Raw genomic sequence first — 21,717 nt, forward strand, 5'->3', positions numbered from 1 at the left:
GTTCCGGCGCCTAGGAAGGTCTTGGAACACAACAAGATATGGAAGCACCTCGTTTCAGGAAGGAAGGGAGAGAGGAAAGGAAGGAAAGAAGGTTGTTCGAAAGTTTACATTTTCAGTATATTTTATTGTATTAAATTGTTTAAAAATTAGTAATCCATGAATAGGGTATATAGTTATTCTGTAAATGTTTCATAATGTTGTATTTCTAGCTCCCAGCTTAGTAATGAGAACAAAATAGATATATCCTAAATAATTCTTTACCATAACTTAATTTTGCCAGAATATTTAAGTATATTAGCTAGTTTACACAGTGGTAGGTGGCTTTGGCTGTATAAAGGAGCTTTTTTATGTAATTTCACCCCCTAGTTGGTTTTCTAAGCTAAATCATTTTTTAAAACACAGAAAACAAAGAGGACTGTTTTCCAAAAGGTAAATAGTACATGCACTTTGTATTGTATTGAAACATCATCACAGGCAGTTAAAGTTTATACTGTATGTCAGTTTTGGAAACCATCACTTCCCATTCTTCAGAATAAGGAAGAAAGCAAATCCCACATGAAGAAGTGAGGAAGAATGCCCACTGGCGACTTGGGCACGAGAGTGCGCTAAGCTAACAAGAATGGCCCCACCTCAGCCACCAGCCTGTGGAAGTTTTGAGGAGACAGCCATGTTTGAAAGAATGAAAAGGAGGCTGGGTACGGTGGCTCATGCCTGTAATCCCAGCACTTTGGGAGGCCAAGGCTGGTGGACTGCTTGAGCTCAGGAGTTCGAGACCAGCCTGAGCAACATGGTGAAACCCCATCTCTACCAAAACTACAAAAAATTAGCCGGGTGTTGTGGCACACACCTGTGGTCTCAGCTACTCAGGAGGCTGAAGTGGGAGGATCGCCTGAGCCCGGGGAAGTCAAGGCTGCAATGAGCTGTGATTGTACAACTGCACTCCAGCCTGAGCAACAGAGTGAGACCCTGTCTCCACTAAGTAAATAAATAATATAAATATTCTTAAATGACTAACTGGAAAGAATTTGGTGTGATTCTGTCAAACCGTCAACCATTGTTTTGTTTCTTCAGCGCTTTGTGCCTGTTACGAGAAAATATTCAGTGCTTCCTACTCATCCTCAGAAGTGATTGATTTTTCTAAACTCATAAGCAGATCTGAAAAAACAAATTGAAGCTGTAAAAAAGAAAAGACATGCACTGTTGTTGAAAACTCGGGAGATGAATTAAATCACAGAACAGACAGCCAAAAAGAGGGTTCTTGAAGGAGCCACCTGGAGCGCTGTCCGTGAGGCTGAGCGAGAAGATATGAAAGCCGGGCTAAGAGCCGGGCTGGGAACGCTCACCATATAGCCAGCATGGTTCAGAACGAGAGAGGAGGATAAGTGGAGAAGCGGTTTTTGATTAGATAGTGGCTACGAATTTTCCAGATTTGAAGAAAGGAGAGTTCCAATTTTAAAAGCAGGATGAATCCTGAGAAGGTTAGAGAAGCAAATTCATACACAGGCACGTCATAATGAAAACAGCAGATATCAAAGGCATAAAGACAAACCTTAAAAGTTCCCAGAACAAACGTCAGCAAAGGAGGAAACAGCACTGGCCCCAACAGTGGACCTCTGGTCAGCAGCGACTCTCGGCAGGGGACAGGGGAGCCCCCGGCATGAGAGGAAAGCAGCCGTGGTCGGGTCACCCGCACCGCACCCGGCTCAGTCACCACTCAGGAATGGGGGTGCAGTAAGCAGCGTTGAGACACCAACAGTTTACTCCTTCCGAACCCCACAGACGATGGCTAGAAAGACCGCATGTCAGCGAGCAGGAAACAGAACCAGGAGGGAAAAGCAAGATGCAGGACACAGCAAAAAGCCAAGAAGTTGGCAAACATGTTGGCACATCTAAAGCTTTGCAAAACTGAAGAATACTCATGTTGAATTGGAGGGTCAAACAAGAGGAGGAATTGGGTACCTTGGGAGCCCTGCAATAATCCAAGATTATTGGATTATTGATCTAGTGTAGGACGCACTAGACCGTGCAGTGTGCACATAAAAAACTAAGGCACCACTAAAAACATACAAATAGACTCTGGTTTCCAGGTCAGCAGAGGCTCAGAGGAAAGGAGAGAATGAAAATGAGTCACAGTAGAAGAGCAGAAAGGAGAAAACAGTGAAACACAGTTAGAGGGCTGCCTCCATGCCTTCTGCTGCCAGAGCCCCTGATTGCAGGACCGTGTGCTCACAGAGTGCTGGGCGTGCTGGGGAGGTGAGGTCTGGGTGCTTCATACCGACAGCCATGGCTGGCCTGTGACAGACGAGACAGCCACCCGGTCTGTGCCCATCCTGCAGTGTTAGGCCTTCCAAGGAGTAGTCTCTTCACTCTGGGAGGGGAGCCCAGAACTCTCAGGCCTTTGAAAATGGCTTTTCATTTTTGTAGCGTCCACTCAAAATCCAGCAGTAAAGCAGGCTCTCGTTACTTTAATTATGCACCACGCATATCGTGAAGACTCAGAAAGGATCACGCTGTTGTGCTTTGGGAATGAGAGTTTCCGTTGAGGGGAGACAACCGAGACTGGCTTTTGTTTTCCAGGCTGAACACAGGACCATGACGGCTTTCATTCTCGCCGTGATCGTCAACAGCTATAACACGGGGCAGGTGAGCACCCCAGCCACCCCCAGCCCCCAGAGCCCACCCTTGACATTGCAGAGGAACTGGGCCCACTGGGAAACGTGGTGCCACGTGGGGGCGAGGGGGTGTCCAGCAGAGGCTCGGGCCCTTCATCTAGCCAGCCATTTGCAGGGTGAATATGAATCAGGAATTTACAATGGGGAAAACTGAGCATATCAAGGCTTCCTGAGAACGGGTGGCCACCACCGTCCCGCACAGGCACCCACCACGTGCCCGCCATTGGCAGGCAGAGGCCCACCTGTCTGTGGTCCTACCTCTGCAGGAAGCCTGCCTTCAGGGAAACCTCATTGCCATCTGCCTGGAGCAGCTCAACGACCCGCACCCCTTGCTGCGCCAGTGGGTGGCCATCTGCCTCGGCAGGATCTGGCAGAACTTCGACTCAGCGAGGTGGTGCGGCGTGAGGGACAGCGCTCATGAGAAGCTCTACAGCCTCCTCTCCGACCCCATTCCCGAGGTGAGTCAGGCGGGGACTCAGAGCCCAGTCGTCCTGGCTGCCGACTGCGGGAGCTCCCGGGGGGTAAGGCAGAGGTCTGCTCGCGTGCAGGTGTGGCCGGCCCACATCCACGAACTTCAGGGCTGCGCACGCGTAAGAGTAGGACAGTGGAACCTTGGTGAGAAGAGAGCCATGCCACTGGGGACTTTGCAGCCAGGCCTAGAGTGCACTCCCGGGGACAGTGGCACAGCTGCAAGCGGGGGTCCTGGAGGGCACCTCGGAGGCAGGGGTCACGTGCTCGCTCTCTGGGTGCCGCTCTGCGTCCTCACCGCGGCCTGCAAGGCAAAGACTACTAGATCTCCATTTTACGGGGAAGGAGACAGGCCAGTGGCTCGTGCCCGTGCAGCTGGGGAAGGTGTGGGGCGCTGCCCACAGAATGGCCGCAGGCTGGAACTCTGGGAGTTGTGTGCACCATTGCCTTCACTCTTCCCACCGGCCTATGCAGGGTGCAGGGTGTTGCTCATTTTTAGAGCTGAGGAAGCAGGTCAGGGACGATGACTTCTCCCCAGGACCACATGGTGTCAGAGGCAGGGCTAAGCCAGGGTCCCCGAACCCCGGGGCCACATGGTGTCGGAGGCAGGGCTAAGCCAGGGTCCCCGAACCCCAGGACCACATGGTGTCAGAGGCAGGGCTAAGCCGGGGTCCCCGAACCCCAGGGCCACATGGTGTCGCTCCCCTGGCTGAGCCCTGTGTGCTTGGTGCACTCCGGGACCCCCACGCCCCTCTGCCTCCAGGAGTGCCTGCACCTTCCCCTCTTTCCACCCTCCCACGCTCTGTGGCCCCTCCCAGCCCCCTCCTCTAACTCCTGCCTTGTTCATCAGCACATTCCCTGGCGCCTGGTTTCGTCTTTCAATTCCCGGGGCAATGCAGCTCCCGCCTCTGCAGCCTGACCGTCTGCCCCTGGAGCTGGGCGGCTGCCCCTGCTGCTCCCCACCTCCTTCCCTGTTGCCACTCTGGCAGCGTGGGGAGAGCCTTGGGCCTGGAGAGCTGTTCAGCAAGCACCTATGGGGTTGGATTCACCCGCACACAGCCCCGGCAGAAAGACAGGCTGCAGCATGGCCCAGCGTGCGACATGCGTGTGACCCCCTGCTGCCTTGCAGGTCCGCTGCGCGGCGGTCTTCGCCCTTGGCACGTTCGTGGGCAACTCTGCAGAGAGGACGGACCACTCCACCACCATCGACCACAACGTGGCCATGATGCTGGCCCAGCTGGTCAGCGACGGGAGCCCCATGGTCCGGAAGGTGCGTGAACCCCCAGCCCAGCAGCAGCGGGGCGCCCAGGCCAGACCCCGCGACACCTGGGGCCAAGCCCGCGTGGGCCTGACCGCAGCAGGAAGCACTCAGTTTCCACTGTGTATCATTTCGAGAGCAGATCTTTACATGTTTCATTCTCTCCAAAATGCGTTTCTTTACCAGACACCCGTGTGTTTGCTTCATTTAAAGGCATTTAGTCGGTTGCACCTCCCGGCAGCTTGTGTAGTAGTCTCCTTCCTGCCTGGGAGCAGCACACACAGGCACCACTGCCATTCCAGAGAGACGCAGCCGCCTACAGGTGGCGGGAAGGTTTGTGTACTGGGTCCCCCCCACACTCCCTGTATGTCAGCAACTGAACAAAACAGTTTTTTTGTTTTGTTTTGTTTTGTGTTTTTGAGACAGAGTCTTGCTCTGTCACCCAGGCTGGAGTGCAGTGGCGCCATCTCGGCTCACTGCAAGCTCCGCCTCCCAGGTTTACGCCATTCTCCTGCTTCAGCCTCCCGAGTAGCTGGGACTACAGGTGCCCACCGCCACGCCCGGCTAATTTTTTGTATTTTTAGTAGAGACGAGGTTTCACCGTGTTAGCCAGGATGGCCTCGATCTCCTGGTCTCCTGATCCGCCCGCCTCGGCCTCCCAAAGTGCTGGGATTACAGGCGTGAGTGGCCGTGCCTGGCCAAAACAGTTTTATAAACTTGAAAACTTACTCACCTGTTTAAATGTAGGAACATCACTGATGATTGTCCAAGGTTTCACACCCCTAGAAAAAGTTGGTTCCACATACCCTCAAATTCCCCCACCCACCCCAGCGCAAAAGGGGCGTTTAGCAAGACACTGGTTTCCCGATCTCCTTTGCTGGTGAGATCGAAGGCTGCTCTTGCAGAGAACTCATCCGACAGCCGGAGCACAGAGCTGCTTTCTGGGCGGAGAGTCTGTGTCTCCCCTCACGCGTCCCTGTGCTGGCTGAGAGTGACTCTCTCTTGGAGATGGGCTCTATCAGGAGACGGGCCGTGGACCAGGGGCTGGGGGTTGTTTGTTGGGAGAGCAGATGCCGCCGCTTTACTTGGGAGGGACGTGATCTGGCCAGATTTCCCTCAGACAGACGAAGTGTGGAGAGGCACGTTCTATCGTGTGTTCCCTTCTAGAATTAGCCCAAGTCATTAGGATGCTACATTTTCTACTGAAATCTTGAAAAGATGAAGTGAGATTCTGGTGAGCTTTTTCTGTTGGTTCTGACTTTGTTATCTTCACGTTCTCCTCATGGCCGGGTTTCTGAACCTGGCTCCTCTCGGCCCCTGCCGAATTCTTTTTCCCACATCAAATTACCTTTAGTGGACATCACTGATCAAAGCAGCAAATCAGCGGTTTGTCTGTTAAAATTCTTTTTAAAGTAAGGAAAGCTTTGTTTCTTCTTTACAAAAACAATGTGAAAATAGAGAGGACGTTAGCTGTGAGGTGTTCCCCAAGAGCCATCTTGTGGCTGGGTGTCTGTCCCGGGTTGTGTCCCGTGGTGTGGTCCTGGCTGCTGGAGCACTAAGATGAAGCTCACCCTCCACTGGGAGTGGTTCGGCATTCACTGGCCTGCACGGCCACCTGCTGAACCTGCATCCTGGAGATGTGGCCTGCGAGGACACCATGGGGTTCAGAGGAGGTGCTGCCGACTGGGAAACAGCTGTCTCGGGGACGCTGGGCAGGGCGTGTGGAGGGGGATGACAGCCCCTGCCCTCCAGGAGCATGCAGTCTAATCAAAGAGACAGATACAGAAACAGTCATGACACCAGAGCCTTGTGGAAAAGCGCTGCCTGGAGTGCTCTGGAGCTCCTGAGAGCTGTGCCTGTGCTTGCATCTGAGCGGGAAGCGGGTAGGCAGAGGCTTTTGTGGAGGGGCAGCTCTTACCTGGTTATGGAGGGTGAGTCATACGTCACCCAGGAGAGGCTGGATAAGTGGGAGGAGCATATGCGGAGGCCTAAGCATGGGGAAGATGGAGAGGCTCGGGGCCACCCCTCTTCTCAGTGGCCAGAGGCTCAGGCGTGGGGAAGATGGAGGGGCTAAGGGCCACCTGCCTTCCATGTGGCCGGACCACTGAGCAGGCAGGTGGGGCAGTGGGGTGAGGCTGAAGGCAGGAGCTGTGAGTGCCAGGCTCCAGCTGTCAAGAATGTGCCTTCAATAAGTGCTCTATTCTTACAAATCTAACAGGGTTCACTCTTGCAGCAAGTATTTTTCTGGTGTCTGCCCCACGCTGGGTACCACGTCAGGCATTTGAGATGCTTCCCGGCTTCAGGGGGTTTGCATTGTAGCAGGAGAAGCAGCAAACAGAGCTGACAACCTCAGCTGGAGCTGGCAGGGTGATGTCTGGAGGGAGGAAGGTTAGTGAGGAGTCAGAGAAAGACACCATCACTCACGTGTGACCAGGAGGCCTCCCCAAGCAGGCTGCACTGGCGCGCCGACTCCGGGGGGCACTGCTTCTGGGGTGTGCCAACTCGGGGGGTGCCCCGAATCCAGGGGTGCACTGACTCAGGTGTGCCGACTCGGGATGCACGGACTGTGGGGTGTGCCAACTCGGGGGGTGCACTGACTCGGGGGGTACACCGACTCTGGGGTGTGCCGACTCTGGGTTGTGCCGACTCAGGGGGTGGCCGACTCAGGGGATGCACCAGCTCCGGGGGTACCAGCTCCGGGGGTGCGCCTCCATCTTCGTCATGGAGTCCTGCCGCATCACAGCTGGTTTTCTCTCCTGTTTGCCAACCACCATGAGTAGGCACGGTGCTCTGCTGGGGACATGGGCACAGGCACAAACAGCAAGGAGCCTGGCAGGTATGGAGCCGGCCCCCTTCTCACAGCCTCTCCTCAGGGCCTGTCCTGAGCCCGCTGTGGGGCTGGGGTCGGGGAGCAGACCTGGCTGAGCAGCTCCTGCCGCCCTCCGGGGCAGGAGACAAGAGGGTGTTACTGCTGCTTTTCCAAAGAAGCAACGTATACTGGATACCAAAACGGTGACATCCGTCCTCCTTTTTAATAATAATAGAAGCGTCCTCTCCTGTGTGGGGTGACCGTGACAGCCAAGTAGGTTTTGTTTGTTGTCTTGTTTGATGAGCTTACTTGACAAAATTTAAAAGTCAGCAAATTCAGCTTAGCCCCCCAAATTATTTTGAACTTCAGCTTGTCTGTGAAGCACAAAACCTGCAGTCAGCAGCCACTCCTCCCTTGTGAAGAAGGGCCAGGCCAGGAGTGTGGGGCTAGATCCCCCAGTGTCACCCCAGCCTCTGCAGGGCCGGGCTGGGCAGGAGCCGCACACAGGGACGGGCCCAGCAGGGCTTGGATCAGGGCTTACTCCCTGCCATGGCCTCAGGAGGAAATAGGGACTGTTTGGATACTATTTTATTTGTTTTGTTTTATTTTATTTTGAAACAGAGTCTCTGTCACCCAGATTGGAATACAGTGGCACAATCTCGGCTCACTGCAATCTCTGCCTCCCGGGCTCAAGCGATCCTCCCACCTCAGCCTCCTGAGTAGCTGGGACCACAGGCGTGTGCCACCATGCTGGGCTAATGTTTTTCTTTTTTGTAGAGATGGGGTCTCGCTGTGTTGCCCAGGCTGGCCTCAAATTCCTGGCTCACGGGATCCCCTCTGTAATCCCAGGCCTTGGTCTCCCAAGATGCTTCCCAGGACGCTGCTCGGGCCTGCCGTGGGCACAGGAGTTTTATGATGAGTTTTATGATGCCTGAGCACAGGTCACAAGACAAATATTAACTGCCCAGTGCCATGTTGTTGGAAATATGGAGTGGGCGGCCCTCAGGGCAGGTGGGCAAGGGGCAGAGGCTAGGTGGGCCGGCAGCCCATGGTCAGTCCAGCCGTGTCAACACCGGGAGGTGCGTGGGTCCCCAGCGGGGCAGGGCATGTGCCCAAGCACATGCATGTGCCCTTGAGTCCTGGCACCAGTTCACGGTTAGAAAGTAACCCATGTGTTACAGACTTCACCCCTGCAGGGAGGGCTGCACTCACCCAGAACACACTTGTCAGGCACGTGCGGCGTGCTGGTCCGGCTTGGGCCTCAGTGACCCCACAGGGCACTAACCCTGGCTCTTCTCTCAAGACAGTGTCGGCCGGGCGCGGTGGCTCAAGCCTGTAATCCCAGCACTTTGGGAGGCCGAGACGGGCGGATCACGAGGTCAGGAGATCGAGACCATCCTGGCTAACACGGTGAAACCCCGTCTCTACTAAAAATACAAAAAAAAAAACTAGCCGGGCGAGGTGGCGGGCGCCTGTAGTCCCAGCTACTCGGGAGGCTGAGGCAGGAGAATGGCGTAAAACCGGGAGGCGGAGCTTGCAGTGAGCTGAGATCCAGCCACTGCACTCCAGTCCGGGAGACAGAGCGAGACTCCGCCTCAAAAAAAAAAAAAAAAAAAAAAAAAGACAGTGTCCCTGGAGCTGGGGGAGGGGCTGGGTATGAGGGTGGCAGGCCGGGGTGGCAGCTGAGCGGAGCTAGTATGGATGGGGCTGGGGGCATAGGGAGGCCTTGCCACAGGGAGGGGCCCAGAGCAGGGGGCATACCCATCAGAGGGCGTGGGTACAAGAGGCCAGGAGGGCAGTGGGACAGGTGGCCCAGCCACGCATAAGCCTTGTTGTTCGTGATCAGAGGCCTGGAGGGGTTTGGAGGCAGGACCTCGCCTTTGGCTGCCCAGATCAGACCCAGATCAGAAGGGCTGCTCGCCCAGCTGCAGGGATGGTGCGGGGAGGAAGAGACGCGCACTTTGAACGCAGAGCTCACAGCACTTGCTCGCGGGTGGAGAGGGTAGAGAAAAGAGGAAGACGGGGAGCCCCGGGGTTTGGGTCTGAGCAACAGAAGAGTAGACTTGCTCCTCGCTGAAGGGCCCAGCCGTGAAGGAGCAGGTTCTAGGAGCACGCGTGGTCTCCGAAGGTGGGGAGCCGACAGGAAGGGCTGAGCTGACAGGTGAAAGTGTGAGTCCAGGCGAAGCTGCCCGCCTTTCGAGGGAGGCTGCTCAGCCCCAGCCAGGGATCAGGAGGACAGACAATGGCTTTGACAAGCAACCGGTCAGAGGACCTTGGAAAGCTGGTCAGTGTGGAGCCCATGGCCACTAATTGACCTCCCCGTCTGTGTGCTGCTGGGGAGCCCCCAGAGGGAAGGGGTCACGTGGCAACACCAGCCAAGATCATCTTGCAAAAGCTGAGAGAGGGGAGCTCCCACACCTCTGGCTGAGCACCTCTGCCAGACCCTCTGATGGGTTCTGCACGAATATCCCAAAGATGGCCGGTGCGTGTGTGTCTTGCTGTCAGAGCCCAGCTCCATTCAGGAAGGGCAGGAAGGGTCTGACGCAAAGGAGAACTCTTTGCTGTGTGCCAGGCAGCAGCCTCGAGAGCAAGGCCCACCATCTGCAGCAGGATGTGCGGCTCCGAGCGAGGCCCCTGTATGCAGCAGGATGTGTGTTCGGGAGTGAGTGCTCTCTGGACATTCCCTTTGAATAATGGACGTGGCCCCTGTTGACCTCCGCTGAATCGAAAGGCCCACCACCTCGGTCAACTTACCTCCAGGCCAGGGCCCAGCGCTGTCTTTTCTCACCTGATGTCAGAAGGAAAGGGAAAAAATCGGTACTTTCTGAAGACAGGTGCAGCCTTGATCTTCTCTGGAAGGGGCCCAGTGGGTGTTCGCTTTGTCAGAGGCCCTGTCTGGGCAGCGCCTCACTCCTCTTGCACAGGGAAGGCAGCGGGGGTTCTGTGGTTTGTCCAGGAGCCTGGGACAGTGGCTTAGGCAGTTGGAGATGAGCACCAGAACTGGGATGTGGGCCATGGCGGTGAACACGCACACTGGGCCACGGCCCTTGGTGCCCAAGAGGGCGGGAGGGGCGAGTGGAGGGTGATGCCAGGGCTCCATTCTGAACAGTGCGAGACTTGCAGTTCCATCGGCGCAAATCAGGAGGGCGCTGCAGGCTGAATGGAAAGTAGACGATGCCCACAGTTCACAGGGCAGGGAGAGTTTGGGGTGCAGGTGAAGAGCCAGCAGCTGTCCTGGAGCTAGGAGAGTGAGGGGCCCGCATCAGGGAAACCACAAAGCACGACAGGAGGAAGCCCAGGGCATGTAAAGCTGGGGTGGGAGCGTGCATGGGCAGAGCGTGTAGACGGAGAGTGGGCGGCCACAAGAAGACCCTGGTCCCTGGTGGGCGCCCATCCAGAGCCTGCTCATCCTGCCGCTGCGGAGACGGGAGCATCACGCAACAAGCAAGGGGTCCTCTCGCAGCACTTGGCTTTCTGCTAAGAATCCATCTTCTTTCTTTTTAGAAAAAAAAAGGCAGAGAAAGTTGGTGTAGGGAAAAAAGCATTCCTTCTGTTTTTTAAACCTACATCCCCCTTCTGTTTCCCAGTGACTTCTAGGATCTCCGCTGTTCCTGTCACAGCACTGAACTGTCCTAAAAGAGAGGCAAATCGTGTCTGTTTCCTTGGACCAAGGCGTTTGGGCCTAAAGATGATGTTTTAGTTCTACAACTTTTCCCATAACTTTTCTTAGGGACTAGAAACATCTTCCAGTGAAAGTTTCACAGGTGTTGAAAAGAGCAGCTTCAGCTTGTCCGCTGCGCTCGGCCCTGGGGTGCTCAGATCTAGAAAGGCCGCCAGCCATCGGGTGTGATCTAAAGCGGCATTTTCAGCCGGGGTCCCAGTGGTGACCGTAAGCAAGAGGCTGTGAGGCCTCCTACCTTTCCCCGTCTGGAGTCCTGTGACTCACCATGTCCTTATGAGACCCCCATGCGTCGTGCGCATCCAGCAGTGGTGAGGATTCTGGCAGGCGTTCTGGGCTTCCCCCGTGAGCCGGTGGCCTGCCGTCTCCACAGCACTGCTATTCCAAGGCTTCTGCGTTTGAAAAGGGATGGTCCCTTTTTCTGATGCCGATAGCACGCTGTTGTCTTAACCTTTCTTTTCTGTTGGTGACTCAAGTCTCACTGCTGCTCCTCAATCATTTTCCGGCCCCGGTGAGTGTTATTGTCCCTTCTCCCTCTCGGCAGGAGCTGGTGGTGGCTCTGAGTCATCTCGTGGTTCAGTATGAAAGCAATTTCTGCACCGTGGCCCTGCAGTTCATAGAAGAGGAAAAGAACTACCCCTTGCCTTCTCCAGCGACCACAGGTATGGCGTCTTCTCCTGTGAACCCGCTGAGCACCTGGCCTGGCGGTTCTAGTGCAGGCCACGGCCCGGTCTCAGAACTGCTGGCCGCTTGCTGACTTTCTCAGAGTCTAAGCTCAGGTTTCCCAGATACCTGCCGCAAGGGGTCCCTGTTTTTCTCATCTTTTTGGGCACCTGTCAGATTCGAAAGGACAGGAAAGAGGGCCACACTGACCCTCTTACATTTTTCCTTTCTTTTTACCCTTTTTGGAAATTAAACTCACAGAAACCTTGAAGTATGACAAAACTTCTGCAATAGGGGCTTGCAGAAAAGCGCAGGGGCCGTCTTCCTGCCATGAGTCATTTCATCACACTGCTGTTGGCTCCATGGCTCGGTGAGTCATGTCAGGAGTCCTTTCTCACACGTGTCGTTTTGACTGGAGAGTACAGTTCCTGTCTCATCGCTGCTGGCAGCCCCTCCCCTACCACACAGCCGTCTCTGCCGTGCAGAGGCTTGTTGTCAACAGCGAAGCCTCACTGCTCATAGGGAGCCCAGGAAGGGAGAAGGGGGAGCCAGATGAGTGCGGCCGGCCATTGCTCTGATGCGGCTTCCCAGGGAACAGCTCACGGCCCACGTCACCATGCACCTCGCGTGCACGTGGACAGGCTGCAGCCACCAGCCTCTCCCTGTGTCTTTTGTCATTTAATATCCACAGAGCGACAAGCGGTTGTCGTTTGTCCAGTGCCATCTCACAGAGCCTCCGCTCACGTCTGAGTCTCCCTGAGCTGCGCAGCTCCTGCGTTCACATTCGTTCCAGCATAGGTAGCAGCTGCTGTCACCGAGTGGCCCAGCTGCTGAGTGTCAGAAGACACGCCGGCCTACGCCTGGAAGCCCATCGTAGCTTGTCTTTCTCCTTCTTTCCCAGAGGGAGGGAGTCTGACCCCAGTGCGAGACAGCCCGTGCACCCCCAGACTTCGTTCCGTGAGCTCCTATGGAAACATCCGTGCTGTCGCCACAGCCAGGAGCCTCAACAAATCTTTGCAGAACCTGAGCTTGACAGAAGAATGTAAGATCCTGGAAACTGGGTTCTTGGATTGGAGAGATTGGGGTTGTATTTTCCAAAACTTTTTATCTGAGCAAGAATCACTCTGCCCCTGCCCCTTCTCTAAGTGCATGCCCTGAGGTCCCATCTGGCAACATGGTATGAGCCAGCTGTCCTCGTCTGGAGTCACCCTTCCAGACGTGAGCATGGCAAGGAGGCGTAGGCCAGTCCCAGAACAGCCAGCGGGCGCGATACCAGTGCAGAGCTCAAGTGTAGTCACAGGCGAAGCGGTGGCTCCTTGGAGAGCCGTGCCCTGCCCCAGTCTGTGGGTGGGGAGCTTGGCTCCCAGGGAGATCAGTGAGTGCCTGTGCCTATGTGTGCACCAGGGTGTGTGTACCAGGGTGTGTGCGCTAGGGTGTGTGTGAGCCAGGGTGTGTGTGCACCAGGGTGTGTGTGCACCAGGGTGTGTGCACCAGGGTGTGTGTGCCAGGGTGTGTGTGCACCAGGGTGTGTGCGTACCAGGGTGTGTTTGTGCCTGGGTGTGCTGAGCTTTATTTAGAAGAAAATGCATAGTCATGCCATTAACTGTAAGACCAAAAGGAGGGTTCCAGGAGCACCCCATTGACCCCACTGTGTCTCGGGCAGCCGGCGGCGCAGTGGCGTTCTCCCCTGGAAACCTCAGCACCAGCAGCAGTGCCAGCAGTACCCTGGGCAGCCCCGAGAATGAGGAGCACATCCTGTCCTTCGAGACCATCGACAAGATGCGCCGTGCCAGCTCCTACTCCTCCCTCAACTCCCTCATCGGTGAGTCTGCGTGCCCCTTTCTGCTTCCGAGGGGCCCCGAGGGTCTCCTCCCCACACAGAGCAGCACGAACCTGTCTCTGCATCAGGTCAGTGGGTGTCGAAGCTATCTGTTCAAAAGAAAGAATAAAAGTCAGCTGGACTGCGAGGAAGTGAGAATGTTTTGCTGGGGGAAGCGGGAAAGTTGAAACCACTGTTGTGATGGGATGGTATTTTACAGGCTGCTCCGGAGCCATGGGCCAGCTTGGCCAGGTGGGAAGGCGGCCAGAACCTTCCATCTTTCTTCCGTAGATGGATGAGTGTTCTTCATGGGTGCTGGACACCCCGGTGATGCAGAGCAGTGCTTCTCAGCCGGGGCTGGTTTTGCCTGCAGGTGCAACTAAGGCACAGTAGAGGTGTTCCTTGCCCCAGTGGGTGAGGCCAGGAAGCTGCTCACATCCTCTAGTGCCCAGATCGGCCCCCACACGGAGTGTCCGCAGTGAGAGGCGGAGGGCCCTGCGGTCGGGGCTGGGGGCTGTCGTCCCCGCCCTGCCCACCTGCGGAATCTCTGCAGAACTTTCCCTCCATCCCAGCAGCTTGACACGGCACTGCCGGGAAATGGAAATCTGATGGAAGGGTCGGATTCTTCTCTTGTTCTGCCATGAATGGTGTGTGCCTGGGTTCTACCACCAGGATTGCTGATGTAAAGCAGGAGAAGCAGGAATTCACTGTGTTTTCTTATTGTGTAGCTGTATTCATCTTCACACCGCTGGTAACAGATTTAGGGCTTAACCAAACGAGCCTCCTCTCCTCTTGTTCTGACTATCCAGAATGGCTTACTGGCTTCACTTGAATTTTTTTTCATATTAAGGAACATTTTAGCCATGTAAAAATTTACAGAGACTTGCGTGTGTGTGTGTGTGTGTGTGTGTGTGTGTGTTGTATTCCCAGCTTAAGGAATTACAGAGGTCGAGCCCCAGAGCCCACCCCGGTCCCATTCCCTCTGGTGATGTTACCCTTTCCCTCTCTGGCCGTGAGCCCTGTCACATACGTGGTACCCGCTTAGAGGCTTTTACCTCCTGTTGGCGCCGTTGCACAACGCGTGGCCTGCAAAACCCGTTTGTTTGGCTCTGACTTCAATCTGTATCTTTGGTGGTCATCTAGGTTTTGTTCCTTCACCTCTGCTATCTGCCATGGCTCCACTATCCGTTCTCCTGTCGGGGCACTGTGAGGCTGGTTCTCGTTTCTTCTCCTTTTTGTTCCTTTTTTTAATTAGCAAACTCAGAATTCAGCCCCTGCCACCATGGAGCCCCACGTCCGGCACACCCCTCACTCACTGCACCCAGCTCTGCTGGGCCCCGGCACTCCGGGCCCCCAGCCTGGGCTTCGGTGGGGAAGCTCTTCTCGGGCATATGGTACCGCTCGCCTCTCATTCAGAGCCTCCATCCGGCAGCACCTTCCGAGAAGCCTCCCCTGAATTTGCCCCTGAGCTGTCTGGGCTAGTGTGATGTTGTGAGGGTGGGTTTGAATTCTGTATTCCATTTCTTTAATGCTGATAGGATTATTTACACTCTCTATTTCTTCTTAAGCTAGCTTCACAAACTTTTATTTTTCTAGGATTTTATTCCACTCAGCTAAGTAGTCTCGTTCTTTACCTGGAGGCCGTCTGCAGTATTCTCATGAGTCTCTCATCTCTGCTGTTCTTTGTTGTTCTAGCTGCCCTGTCGTTCCCAATCTGCTGTCTCTTTAGATGTGTCCCCTTTTATTCCTGTTGTTGTTTATTTGCCTTTTCCCCTTTTTATTGATTAGTCTTCTAAGATATTTGTTCATTTCTTTAGTGTCTTCAAGTTCTAACTTAAGCTTTGTGAATTTACTGCATTATTTTATCTTTATTTTTCTACTCCAGTACTTTATTTTGTTTCCTTTCTTCTGTTTTCGCTAGGATCAGCCTCTTGTCCTGTTTCAGTTCTCAAGTGCAAAATAAAAATAGCTCATTAACTTTGAGCTTTTCTTCTTTCCTAATGTGTGTGTTCAGGTCTGCGGGACCCCCGCCACCGCCGTCTTCCGCTAGCCCACTCCCCTGCCGTCTCCCCCACCCTGCCCACTCCCCCCGCCTGCTCCCCCTGCCGTCTGGCTCCCCACGCCGTGAGCTTTGATGATGGGCTTTTCACTTGTGTTCAGCTTCAAGCTCTCTTTCTACTTCCCTTGTGGTTCCCAGGGACGGCAGTCCATCCACAATGACAGCAGCGCATGGGAGCCGAAAGACCTGAAACAGACGCAGGGCGTTCGCCAAGGCAGTTCCCACCGGGCAGGCCTGTGGGTGTGCTCCTGGCTTTGGCCAGCTGCTGCCTTGAGCACCTCTGGATAGAATGAGTCCAGAGCTTGCACCGTGCTCTCCAGGGTTCACTACACAACAACCCAGACACGCCAGCTTAGCCCAGACAGACCAACTTGTTAATTTTCATTGAGAAATAACATTGCAGCTTTGTGCATTTGGTTGTCTGCTAAAGTATGCCAAGTGCCCAGAAAGCGCAGAGTTGACACTGTATATTGGAGTATAAATCGAGGTATTGCCAAGTCACCAATGAAATATATTCTAAAGTCACTTGTAAGATATTTGTTTTGAACTGGAATATACTTTTTAAATAGAATTGTTATATATAGTGGTTAGGTTTCCAGGCTAGCCTACAAGTGTCTTTTAAAACCTGTCTGCAGAAATTCTACTTATAAATCTGCAATGAAAAAAGGTATTTTAAATATTTTTTTAAGTACTAGAAAATGTAAATTCATAGTATTCTGTTTTGATTACACCTTTCCCCTGGCCCCGGCCACAGCTCCTGAGAGTACCTCTCTAGCACCTCCAGCAGGTTAGTTCATGCTCATCAAGGTCAAGGTGATAGCTCCCTGCCGTCACGTGTAGGTTAGAGCAGGAGTCTGCAGACTCTTCCTATGAAAGAGCTTTGCGGGTGGGACTGCCCCTTGGCACTTCCCCAGCACTGCCATTGTGGTGCAAAAGTAGCCAGAGACCGCGTGTGAGTGAATGAACTTGGCCATGTTGCTGTGTAACCGTGTGGACTGAAGTTTGAATTTTGCATAACTTCACACCACAAAATATTGTTCCTTTGATTTTTTTTTTCAACCACCTAAAAAGTATAAGAACCATACACAGGCCATAGAAGAACAAGGCCGAGTTCAGCTCAGAGAGCCTGAGAGCAGGGCACACCCTGCCTGCACCCCAGCCTGCAGGGACACTCCTCTGAGGACCCTCCTGTGAGTCAGACAGAGGGCTTGAGACTCTTCCACATATTGGCCAGATATTTTGACCGTGCCCGCACTGTGCACATTGGGGCACAAAAGTGCAGAACAGGCAAACCCAGTGCCACCTGTGTTGAAGGCGGTACCATCGGCTCTGGGCATCTCTTTCCCCTCCCTGCAGAAGCACGCGTCCTCCCTCTGCAGCCAAGGGGACCGGCGTTTACTCAGGTTGACTCCTGGCCAGGAGTCAGAGACTCCTCTTTGTACCTCCACGCATCCTTCTCTCGGCAGGGCATCTGTGGCCAGTCTCCTCCCCGCCTTGCAGCCACCCGAGCCAACAGCTCTTTGGCCTGGTGGTCGCAGCTCCCTCCCGGGTCTCCTTGCTTCCCCTGTGGCTCTCCTGGGGCCGTGTACTCGCTGTGGCCTTCCTTTTTTTTTTTGTTTTGAGACGGAGTTTTGTCCTTGTCGCCCCGGCTGGAGTTTAATGGCGTGATCTCTGCTCACCGCAACCTCCGCCTCCCAGGTTCAAGGAATTCAATCTTAGGAAATTTGACAGGGAAGAGTTTCCGCCTCCCAGGTTCAAGCGATTCTCCTGCCTCAGCCTCCCAAGTAGCTGGGATTACAGGCACATGCCAACATACCTGACTAATTTTGTATTTTTAGTAGAGACAAGATTTCTCCATGTTGGTCAGGCTGGTCTCGAACTTGCAACCTCAAGTGATCCGCCCCCCTCGGCCTCCCAAAGTGCTGGGATTACAGGCTTGAGCCACCACACCCAGCTGGCCTTCCTCTTTCACAGGAAGCTACAGCAGCGTCACCCCTCGGTGCTCACCTGGTGACCGTCTGCCAAGGGCCTGGTCGCCCCACCGCCCTGCCCAGCCCGTGCGCTATGGGGTTCTCAGTTCACTCTCGTCCCTCCACTCACACATATCTGGCCATCAAGTAAGAATCAAAATAAAAAGTTGCACCTGGCCTGCAAGCATGGAGAACTGCACCTTTTATTGGTCCAGGGAGCTCAAGCCAGGCGGTATGGCGCTGGATCACCATGGCACAACTAAGAGCTTCTGTCTGCAGGTCCCCATGCCCACTGCACCTCCCTTTCCCCCTGGGCATTTTGGATACCACGTGGGCATCTCCCCTTCTGCTGGTGAAGGCTGCAGAAAGTTCACAGCTGTGGAGTTTCCAGGTGGCTTAACTTGCTGAGGCTGGTGTTTACTGTGCACGTGCCATGTCTGAGGCCCTGGGTGCTGTCCACAGGCGAGAGGGACCACGGGGACCCCGCCCAACTCCTTTGTGAAACTTAGCTTTTGTCTGTGATGAGTGAATGCCGCCGTTATCCTCGGTACTAGTCTCGGTGGAGTACAGGACGAAGAATCGCAGTTTCATCTGAGGGTCGCCCAGAGGGGAAGCACACGGCAGCCTGGGGCCAGGACAGGGGCTTGGCCTCCATGAGTTTTCTCCTCTGCCCCTTCTTTCTTGTCTGTCTTCTCGGAGGACCTGGAGTCCCCATTCCACCATCCTTCTTACACAGTCTGATTCCTGACTTTTTTTTTTTTTTTACTGGAGAAAACTAAGTTTTATTCGTATATCATTCAAATCTTAGGAAATTTGACAGGGAAGAGTTTCACAATGAGCTGGAGTTTAGGAAGGAGAGAAACAAAGTCGCCCCCACAGAGCCAGCCCCATCCATATTCAGGAAGGTGTCGCTTACGCCACCTGGAAACCACCGTGCTTTCCTAAGCGTTCCGAATTCATAACCCACACAGAACCCCATTACGCACAGCACTTCCCCGTTTCCAGCCAGTTTCTTTCGTTTCAGCCAAAGAACCGCAATCTCTTTACAGAACCCCATTACGCACAGCACTTCCCTGTTTCCAGCCAGTTTCTTTCGTTTCAGCCAAAGAACCGCAATCTCTTTCGGCCCTTTCAGTGAAGATTGCAGAGGCTTTCAGAACCATGGCAACCTGGAGCGTCCATGTCTCCCCATGTTTCCTGGCCCCGCAGAAGCCCCATCGCCAGTACCCTCCCCGCTCTGCCTTCCCCAGAGCACTTGCATTGTCGCACCCTCGGTCACGTGTTTCCTGTCTCCCCTGTGGCAGTGAAGCCCCTTGGCTGGTACTTGGCTTCCTGCGATCACTGATGGAGCCCGGGTTCCCGCCCCCAGCAGTGCCTGGCCCCTGGTGGGGCAGGATAAATGTTTGTGAAACTAAATGGGAACCCAGGTCTCAGCACTGCCTCATGTTCTAGAATCTTGTTTGATGTCTCCGTCCTGCTTGTTTCTCACTCAGCCCTTCCTCTGACCTGACATCCACAAGAATCCCCTAAATCAATCCCCCCTGTTTCCAGTGCCCCCTTCCCATCAGGCCTCATTGCCCTGGTTCTTGCTCTGTGCAGACCACAGCTGGGCAGGCCCTCTCTCTTGCCAGCTCCTCACTACCCTCCAGGTGAAGCCTTCATTAAAACCGCATTTTCTGTAGAGGCCAAACCATTGCCTGATATTCAAGGACTTCCTTCAGCCCCTTCGCCCCCCATCTCAGTAGCAGCTGTTCCACTGCACCTGCCTGCAGCACCTTGGCTGGCCCCTGGCCCAGCCCCTCTGCCGTCTGTGCAGCTCAGAACCAGGTGGTCTTGCTGGGAGGTTCCCTGGCCCACCGCCAAGATCACCATGTAGGTGCCTGACCCAGCACATCAAAGCATGATGTCACCATTGTTACCACCACAGTCCTATGAAGTTGTTTCTTGCTAACTCATGGACATGTGGACACAGGCCTCACCTGTCCCGGCCCCCGGCCCATGCGTTTGCCCTCTGCACCCATCTGTGTTCCTGACACCCACGAGTGGCTGTGGAGCTGCTCAGGACAGAAGGACGGCTGGAGAGGGTCTGTGGCCTGTGTCCACACGTCCTGGGACCCAGCCTGAGGTGCCCTCCTCACCCCCAGACACCCATGCATGTGGCCCCACACCACGTCACCCCGGCGCTCGTCCATCCAGCCCCGGCTGCCAGCTAGAGTGCAGTCCCATGGGGGACCACGCTGCCATGTGCTCCACCTGCCTTCCCTTCCGAAACCCTGCGTCACGGCCAGAGTCCAGGCACACCCGTGCTGAGAGACGAGGCGAGAGTTAATTCTGCTCGGGACTCTGGTGGCCTGAGAGTGCTCTTCCCGCAGAAAGCCTCATCCCAAGAGCGCTGATGGGGACACAGATCAGAGGCCTGGGCTCGACGGGACCAGTTTTCACGATGCTGCTAAATACGGTGACATTTTTTACAGTTTTGAAAATGTGTTACCATAGAAATGGATCCAGGATGGACTAATGCAGGGGAGGGGAGGGCGAGAAAGGAGCGCAGCCCCGCGGAGTGTGGAGCTGGCCCTGGTGCAGCTGTGGGAAGTGCCCTGCTCACCCAGAGGAGGAGCTGGGGGCCCCAGCCAGCGGCAGAGCCAGAAGCCCCGCAGGCTGCCTGTGCTCTCCACACCTGAACATGAGATTCTGCGGGAGAACTGGTGTCCAGTCCTGACCCCTCTACTTCGTTCAGAATCTGGGAGCCAGAACTACTGCCCTTGGAGGAGAGAGGAGCCCGGAGACCCCAGCCTGGAAACTGGGGCACTGCCCGGCTCCTGGGAGGCCACAGAACAGTGGTGGCCCCTGCACTCCAGGCCTACCCAGGCCTCTCAGCTGCACACGCTGGCCGGTTGCACTGCTGCTTCATTGGTGTTTACAGGACAGGCCGTAGCAATTGCTTCTCCCTTCATTTATTTTTTAATGTTTCTTAAAGACAGGGTCTAACCATGTTGCCCAGGCTGGCCTCGAACTTCTGGGCTCAAGCAATCCTCCCACCTCACCTTCTTGAGTACCTAGAACTAGTTTCCTTCCTTTTTTCCAAGGCATCGAGAAGCTGAAAGAGTCCTCACGAGCCCCGCGTGCAGCTCCAGAGCCCCCAGTAGCGAGTTCTGGCCAGGCCTCGAGGTCTGGGTTTCAGGGTAGAGAAGGTATTGGTTTCTGCCTTTGCAGGAAAAAAGCCTGGTGCTCGCTCAACCAAAAGAAAGCTAAGCAGGGTTGTTGCCAAAGGAACTGTGCGGGTTCGGAAGGAAGGCTTCACAAGCCAGAAATCGGATTTACTCTCCTCAGAAGACAGTGGTGAGAAAATGAACAACAGTTTTCCAGTGCTACAGGATTATGTTTTTAGGGCAAAAGTCCTTAACTAAAGGCCATTACTAAGTTTGTCTCGTAGGGGTGTTGCACATGCTGAGGAGACGATGCAGACGCGCCGCCCACCCGGCCCGGGTGCTGCATTTTTCCTGTGGGCAGCTGCAGGGCCCACAGCTCTGGCCGGCCCAGGAGGAGGGGAGGGCAGAGCAGCTGGTCAGCGTGATTCTCATCACAGCCACACCGAGTCGTGGGTGCAGCCCGTGAGGGAACAGGAGTTACCCTTGGGCACCCAGGGGCAGGAGGGGTCACAAGAAAGGGGCCGCTGCAGAAGCCTTCGGCCTGGGACACTGGTTCCCCAGGATGGCAGGGGGTCTTGGCCACCACAGACTGGGTGAGCACATCGGAGGGCACAACCTGCTCTGCCGACCCCTCAGCCTTGGGGTGGCGGCTGGCAGCTGTCGCCTGCAGGAACCTCTTCTCTGAGCTGCTCCGCCAGACCTGGAGCTTCTGGGATGCAGCTGGCCAGAGCTCTGAGTCAATTTCCCTGCCTTGTATGCTATTTGGAAAGCTGTGGCCATTGCTCTGAAAAATAACTTCTAAAACCATTCGTTATGATCTTTTATTACTTTTAGTCTAGACGTGAAAATAGGTTCTCCGTGCTTACAGGGAGTTCTGTGAGTGCCAGAAGGGGCCCTTTCTAAGCTCAACACCCCCGGTTCCTGACTCCCTGCAGGGCAGGACCTGGGCAGCCCCACCTCCTTCCTAGTGGACTCGAATCCGATGGGAAGGTCTCTGCGGTCTGTTTTGGGGACTGGCAGATTTTACAACAGGACGGTTCATGTAACAGAGCCTGAGAGAAGATTGTGGCCAAACCAAGGAAAGACGTGAAATAAAGACAGCAGTTCCAGGATCACAGCATCATATTTTTTACTAGTACATAGTTATAAAATCCACTGTCGCAAACAGACT

At 54.8% G+C, this 21,717-nt stretch overlaps 1 protein-coding gene across 3 annotated transcripts in view; it reads left to right on the forward strand.

Moving 5' to 3' along the window:
• RPTOR (regulatory associated protein of MTOR complex 1) overlaps window positions 1-21,717 on the forward strand; it is a 399,056-nt gene that overhangs the window by 318,216 nt on the left and 59,123 nt on the right. For all 3 annotated transcript variants that reach the window (XM_026455870.1, XM_026455869.2, XM_026455871.1), the window contains 6 exons: window positions 2,578-2,643; window positions 2,939-3,130; window positions 4,270-4,410; window positions 11,431-11,548; window positions 12,451-12,591; window positions 13,213-13,371. In XM_026455870.1, coding sequence (XP_026311655.1) covers window positions 2,578-2,643; window positions 2,939-3,130; window positions 4,270-4,410; window positions 11,431-11,548; window positions 12,451-12,591; window positions 13,213-13,371 — 817 coding nt within the window. The remainder of the gene's footprint in view (window positions 1-2,577; window positions 2,644-2,938; window positions 3,131-4,269; window positions 4,411-11,430; window positions 11,549-12,450; window positions 12,592-13,212; window positions 13,372-21,717) is intronic.

This window comes from Piliocolobus tephrosceles, chromosome 16 (genome assembly GCF_002776525.5).
Source record: "Piliocolobus tephrosceles isolate RC106 chromosome 16, ASM277652v3, whole genome shotgun sequence".
NCBI classification, from domain to species: Eukaryota; Metazoa; Chordata; class Mammalia; order Primates; family Cercopithecidae; genus Piliocolobus; species Piliocolobus tephrosceles.